Consider the following 7,420-nt stretch of genomic DNA (forward strand, 5'->3'; position numbering starts at 1 on the left):
GTACAAGAAACAAACACAGCTGCCTCTGTGGCTGCTTATCCCATGATAAGATAGAGATAGTTTTCACATGAAGTTAGTCGATATACTGTTAGCTGAGCACCTACAGGTCCTGCAGTATTGTCTAATCTTTTGGCCCCGTGCCAAAAAGTAACTAATCTGTCAGTTTATGTTGTACCTACAAAGTTAAATGGAGTCAAGTGTGAATAAAAGGTGTTGGTCCAATATCACATGTTTATATTTGATTAGATTTCCTCGAACTAACTGATACAGGGTACTTGCTGGGAGGTGGCAGGTAACAAACACAAAGGTTAACTACAGGTTAATGTGTTTATGCCACCAGCATGATAAAAGAATAAGAAAAGAATTTCTATTATTGTTATTGACTGATGTTTTTGTTATAGTTGTAAATATATTACAATTGTAATTTATATGTTTGTATAATGTTATGTTTGATTAAGCATTTTCAGTATTTGTTACTTTTAATGAAAAATCATTAACTTAAGCTTCTTTGTCTTTCAGGAGAGATTTTATTTATCAGCCAGAACGAAAAAGTTGGACATGTCAGGTGCCCAAAGCCTGATGCCGGCCTCAGTACTAAAACTATTTATATGTAAATATGTTGTATATGATTGTATATAAAGAAATGTATGTATTTTCAAATGTGTTCTTAAAGCAAGGATGTTTTTGTAGTATTTCATTCTGTAAATTTTGACAAAAGCACTACTGTATGTAGCTGAGCTCAACAAAGCCGCAGTGTCTTCTACAGTATCTTCCTCATGTGCATTCAGTGATCCGTATGAATGTTGATCCCTCTTCGGTTTAAAGAATAAAAATAACTTTTCCAAAAGCAATGAGTCTATAATTTGTTTTTCACAACATTTACTGCAATAATTTAGTCATTTAGTCATTTAGGATCATTCCCAATCAATAATAAATACACATAAGCAGTAGAGTGTGTAGAGGAAAATGATTAGCTTCTCTCTTAGTGATGAATCTACAGGGGTGGTTGCAAAGATTTGTAATATTTATACAAACAATAAAACCCAAATGTAAAGAATTTTGTTCAAACATGTTTTTGTTGCAATGTTGCTTCAGTGACTATTGCTTCCCTTATACAGCTGATGATGCTGTACATGAAATATAAAAAAAAATAAGTGTATAAGAGTATCAGGGCCACACTGTTGGGGATAAACATTTCAAGAATAAAACTGTATTTCTATATATTTCTTAAAAAGGTTATAATGTTATGAGAAAAACGTCTGGATTTTGAAGAAAGAAAATATAATATTTCAAAAGTCATGATTTTACAAGAATAACGCTAAAGTATTAAAATTTACGGTGAAGCAACAGAAAAAGAAAAAACGATGAAGCACAATGATTTGAGAATGTTTTATAGCTACTTTCATCTGTTTTATAGCACTAAAGTGACTCAAGCCTCTGTTATTTAGCTTTTCTGTTTAGATGGAATAAATGTTTCATACTCAGAAGTTAGATCTTGGGTGCAGTATTTCTTTAAAGCTCCAGGTGGACGATACAGACACATGAACTCGGTCCCCCTCTGAGAATGTTTTTCTTGGATCGCAGGCTTTCATTATATAACAAGGTGGAATCTTGTGGCTCCCGATTGTTAGCATCACCAGATGCTGTAACGCTACCTGTCCCCTGACCCCTTCTTAGATCGGTATCTTCCTCGGACTACCCCTCGCGAATTCCCTCGTCACTCCATTCAGATGCTAATCGTCTGCAGTTTGCCCCTTCAATTGCTGGGTGCCATGAATTGTTCTGTGAAGGACATTAGTGTCTAACCTCTTTGCTATCGTTTTACAGCTCTTATCATTAAGTCTTTGCAAGGAGGTATTTGATGCTGTGAACTTAATGTTAATGACAAGAAAGAGCAGAAACTTTATTGATGCGTTGGTGACCAAATCTAACATGAATGTGCTTTTTCCTTGAGCCAATTTTACCAGAGCCTTTAAATTGGATTTAACAGAAAAAAATATGACAAGCTCAATCATCACATCAGAAATAAACTAGCTAATAAGGCTTTTAGACAGAATGATATAAACCAATAAAAATGACGTAAACATGCCACTGAGTACACGTTTCATACACATAAGAAAAGCTGACAAGTCAAAAGTGATATCTAATAGCACAAGACCTTGAGAAACCTTATATTACTGAATGCTGCAAAACAGAGTCCTATCATCTCTGCTCAAGAACACTAGTTACTAGTCTATACCTGCTCTTCTCTGAGCTAGCATCACATTTTGAAGGTATCCATACATGTCTGTCTGCACTGTTTGGCTTCCTAAATGGTTTTCTGTTCCTGAGCGTTTTTGGCCAAGAGGACAAAGAGAAACAGGGCTGTCTGTTTCTCTGTTTACCTCAGGCTCTGTCCTCAGAAGTTGGACATGACCTTAAAGATAAAGATAAAGATGTTGTAACACATTTACATGTGTCTCTTGTAAAAGCGATGTGTCTAGAGAGATTCATTGGCTTAAAGAATAGTTTGACATTTTGGGAAATATTCGCTTTCGGGCAGTGTGTTAGATGAAAAGATTGGTACCACTTTCATATCTTTCTGTTGAATATAACGTATATGGCTACAGCCAGGAGCTGGCTAGCTTAGCTTAGCATAATGACTGGAAATGGGGAAAGAGCTAGGCTGGCTCTGTCCAAAGGTTAAAAAAAAAAGCTCACAAATGAACACATTGTATCTTGTTCGTTTAATTCATACAGTTTCAGAAAGTCAACAATTTGCTGGTTCACACAAGGTTATGTGGCAGATAGTCTTGCACATAACCCCTGTAAAACAGTGAATTGTCATTTCTACACTTTAGGTTTTTGTTATGGATTAAGCAAACAAGATTTAATGTATGTTAATTAGCTTTAGAGGGCCTGCTGGGTGGTTTTTGTTAAATTTAGACAGAGCCAGGCTAGCTGTTTCCCCCTGTAACCAGTCTTAATACTAAGCTAAGCTATCCTGATATGAAAGTGAAACTGATTTTCTCATCAACTCTCCACCAGAAGGTGAATAAACATATTTCCCAAAATGTCAAATCTCTTTGAATAAAGGATATAAGGAATTGTGGATAAAAATCTGCCAATTCCTGCAGTTTTTTTTGACTCTGTTCAGGGATTAAATAAATACATACAATTTAAAAAAAAAAAAAAAATGGGAGTCATTTGTTAATTCTAATAAGATATAAATTGTAACGGGATGAAAAGAGGCTAAAACTCTATTTGAATAGTCTTTTTCACAGCTTTGTTGGCAAAGCTAGTAATGATACACAATGTGAGTCTGTGAGCTCCATATTGATCTTAAAGTTGTGAAAACTTCTGTCTCGTCTTCCTCTGCCATTGTGATGCTGCTAATGAAATACATTCCTTGCCTACCTACCTACAAGTCATAACTGTGTGGTATTCACTGCATACAAATTGGCAATTTTCTGTTTTCACATCTCTAGAGAAAGTGACTTAAGCACCCCAAGTGCTAATCCCGAGAGACGCTGGTCATTTGAAAGTCAATGTCTGAGCAGCACAGAGAGCTTTTGTGAGCAGCCCCACAATAGAGCTCTTAAACCAGTCCAGCCAGGGGGGAGAAGTGGAGATGGGAGAATGGGGGAGAGTTGATTACACTTACCTGTGACAGTATAAAATGCCTCCTCAAGTTGTCAGCATGTGAGTGGTAGAGTCACTGGTGCTGGTGACCTGTCGAAGAGCCATGAGGATCCTCTGACATCAGACTAGACCAAAGTGTTTTTTCCTCACAGGTGAGTTTTTTAATAGATTTACATCATTATACATTATCCTTAAATATTCTGTCATTGCTAATTCTTTAATCTCTCTGCAGCATCACACTATGGACTTTCTTGGTGCACTATTAGTGCTGTTGCCTGTTGCATGGACATGCTCTCCCCAAAAAGCAGGTAACAACTCTGTGGCACAAAGATTAGTAGGTGCTTCATATGTTTGTATCATCAAAAAACACTGGATGTCCTACAGATTTCACACATTCCAAGTAATTATTTGTCATGTTTATTGAGAGTTTGACTGGTGCGAATTGCATCAAACTCAATGAACATTATCTTGATTCAGATAAGAAAAAACTCCACACAAAAGTTATACAAACATTAGCAGAAGCAGTAGAAGTGCAATATGGAGAAACAGAATGACAATTTTAAGTAAATAAAGTACTAATACTTAAGGGCTATTAATAAGTGTAATAAGCTAACAGGGTTTCAAGAAACGTGAAATTGTTTGGAGTGAAAAATAATAAATAATGTCTAAAGTCTGTCTCTATATTTTCGTCTTTTTCCAGACTATGTTATGGTGTCATGTTTCCCCAACGCTATCATTGCCAATGTCCCAGAGTGTCCTTACGGCTGGGAGATCGATCAGTTATCCCTGGGTGGTGTCTGTTACTCTGGAATTCACAGCCCGGGCTACTACCGCTTCATCATCCCAGACCTAACACCTAAAAACCACTCGTACTGCGGCACACAGTCTGAGGTGAGACACCAACCACTATAAATTCCATTTCCATTCCATTATATTGACACGCAGATCTCACAGGCTGACATCTCAAAAGTAAAACTGAGGGTATCTGCATGGCTGGATAAATGGTTGAACCGAACCTTTTATTATTAGAAAATGATTGAAAGCAAAAGTCAATGTTATTCGTATTTCTTCTGATGTTGATATCTATTGTTCTCTACAGTACATGCCCGGCAAAGACCCCAAGTACATCTTCTATAACTCCATCGTGTCCAACGATACTTCGCTCACAGTCAGAAACCAGCCGGTCAACTACACCTTCAGCTGCATGTACCGAGCAGCCTACCTGGTAAACAACGCAGTCTTCAGCCAAAGGTAAGCATCAGTCCAGGACGTGAAGCGACCGCAGTCACCGTGTGGATGACATGTGCATTCTAACCCAATGACTTGCAGCGCTTTTACTAAACCCTCTGCTTTTTCCAGAGTGGCTACAGTTTATGTCAACAACGGGAGTTTAGGCACTTTTAGGTCACAGTTGTCTATGAACGTGTTCACGGTGAGTAGCTGCTCAAAGATTCACTTTCTCCAGTGGAAGGCTTTTTTCGACATGTATAATGTAATGATGCTATTTTTAGATGTGTTGTATAGCAAATGCTGTGCAGAATAGCTGTCTGGACAAATGAAGGTATACTTAACAGGTATTTGGTGTATGAGTACAACCCCTTATGGACATGAGATGCACAGTCAGATGAGGAAAAACAAAAAATGAATATATTTTCTAGAATTCAAAGTTCCTGTATGCCAAGGATGCTCCCTATGTGATCGACACGTCTGAGATTGGCTCTGAAGTTTTTATTGGGATCGAGGCAAAAGGACTTAGTAACAGGTATATTAGATAATTTCAAATAATATCAAAATTCAGAATTCATAAATTCAGAATTTTGAAGGTTAGATATCCTCAAATTTCTGATCAAAGTTCATCATTTACCTTTCAGATTCAAAGTTGTAATAAACAACTGCTGGGCCACTCCTACTCCTTACTCAACAGACAGGAAGAGGTGGAGTCTCATCATTAACAGGTAGTTAAATAAAAGGATAAATTAAATTGAATTTAAAGACAGTTAAGATATGTCGTATTATATTCCACTCGTTTATTGTAATTGTTGATATAATCACCGTTTTCCAACAGCTGCTCCTCTGACAACACTGTGACTATTTTTGAAAATGCCAAAGACAGCCGCTCCATGTTCAAGTTCAACTCATTCCGCTTCCAACGGCTGGAGAAGGTTTCCACCGTCTGGCTCCACTGTGAGGTCCAGGTTTGTGATGGAGAGAGGCTTGTCTGTCAGCCAGTGAGTACAAAACCTTAAAACATTAAAACACTGAAAAATGTCCCTATTTACTTATTCTTCTTTTCCAATAAGCCTTTTTCACAGCAGACATTTTTGACTTGTCATAGTGGGAGAGGCACAGGTGGTACTAAGAACATTAACAATAGCTCTGTCCTGTTGTGAGTCATGACAGCGAGCCTGCGTGTTCAGCACCAGGAGCCTGAAACCAAAGCAGCTAAATGAAATTCACCCGTTATTGATTTTATTATTTACACCAATGTTTTTCCTGCTCTGACGTCAGAATGTCTTCCATTTAGACGCCTTCACTTCACTAAGGGAGGTGACGATAGTGCTAGTAAAGCCCTTCCCAAAACTGTTACACAATAAACATGAAGCTAATTACAGGGATAAATAAACCAAATAGAAAATTCCGTATGTAGAATACGTTTTTAGTTCTATTTTACAACATGTCATGGTCTGCATCCAGACGCAAGAAGCCACATTTCTTTTGTTGTTACTTTTGTCTTTGTTTGCTTCCTGCAGGGCCCCTGCTCTGTGAGAAGTCTATTGTCGGAGGCAGATCCAAGTGGGGGGATCCTCACTACTGAGTTTCACATTAAAGGTACAGTCCAACATGTTGCCTATACATACTGTGATAAAGGCTAAACAAATAGATAAATGAGCCATTGTCAGCTCACTAATTTCAAATTAAGATGCACCAAAAGCCAACTAATGTGTAGTGTGATGTACAGTATTGTTTTTGTGTCTTGACAGGTAATGGATCTTCCAATAATGGGCACATAACAGGTAAAAACATGTGATGTAGTAACTGATAAAAATGTATTTGAACTCTAACTCCAAGTCCCCTCATGACTGACATTTCATTCATTCAGATATTGCTCAGTTCAGCTGTCCCATGTATTTTCTGTAGAACTCTGGTGTGTCTGGTGGGGGACTTAGTTTTTGAATTCCTTGGCTTAAAGATTAATGAATTTAAATATATAGAGTTTAGTTAGACTCTCTCTGTCTCTTTATATATATAGAGTCTAACACTCAAATCAGACTGTAAAATTTCTTAAATTGCAGAATGCAGTTTGCAAAAACCTTTAGATCCCTACAACAATGTTGATGACATTACATCAGTGGCTTTGGCTCAGATGATGTTTTTGAACACAGTTTCTCCTTCACTGCTGTTTGATCCACTGTATTTTGCTTTTTCTTTTCCTCACAGGCGCCTCACTGTTCATCCTGCTGGTCCTCGTGATAAACACCTGTTGTGATTTAGTAAATGGATCAAGAATGTAGTAAATATTTCATTTTCATTCACACAACATTCATTTACATAAACTAAACGCACACACACTGAGGGGAGTGTCACCCAGGACTCAGGGAGTGTATGGTTACAGCCCCCCCCCCACACAGAAATGAATGATTGTCAGATATTATTTGTAATTAGCACATTTATTGACACTGTGGATAACCTTTTTTAAGTTACATACATTATTTCACTGCTTCCGCCAATAAATATGAATTGAAAATTCAAACAACACATCCATTGTGTGATCCCTTTTGTTTAAAATTATACATAAAGT

The 7,420-nt window shown here is 37.4% G+C and overlaps 1 protein-coding gene across 1 annotated transcript; it reads left to right on the forward strand.

The window, feature by feature from the left end:
• Positions 1-3,774: 3,774 nt before the first annotated feature.
• Positions 3,775-7,377, forward strand: tectb (tectorin beta). Its single transcript, XM_056366178.1, has 10 exons — positions 3,775-3,929; positions 4,322-4,512; positions 4,721-4,872; positions 4,981-5,053; positions 5,280-5,383; positions 5,493-5,576; positions 5,687-5,849; positions 6,372-6,450; positions 6,603-6,635; positions 7,060-7,377. The coding sequence occupies exons 1-10, from the start codon at positions 3,863-3,865 to the stop codon at positions 7,131-7,133; spliced, it is 1,020 nt and encodes a 339-aa protein (XP_056222153.1). The 5' UTR covers positions 3,775-3,862; the 3' UTR covers positions 7,134-7,377.
• Positions 7,378-7,420: the final 43 nt, after the last annotated feature.

This window comes from Seriola aureovittata, chromosome 21 (genome assembly GCF_021018895.1).
Source record: "Seriola aureovittata isolate HTS-2021-v1 ecotype China chromosome 21, ASM2101889v1, whole genome shotgun sequence".
NCBI lineage: Eukaryota > Metazoa > Chordata > Actinopteri > Carangiformes > Carangidae > Seriola > Seriola aureovittata.

Bases quoted from the DNA above. Each gene is read 5' to 3' on its own strand.
- tectb (XM_056366178.1), top strand. From the start codon at position 3,863: ATGGACTTTCTTGGTGCACTATTAGTGCTGTTGCCTGTTGCATGGACA. The intron at 5,384-5,492 runs GTATATTAGATA...TTTACCTTTCAG, and splicing joins GCAAAAGGACTTAGTAACAG to ATTCAAAGTTGTAATAAACA. The intron at 6,636-7,059 runs GTAAAAACATGT...TTTTCCTCACAG, and splicing joins CAATAATGGGCACATAACAG to GCGCCTCACTGTTCATCCTG.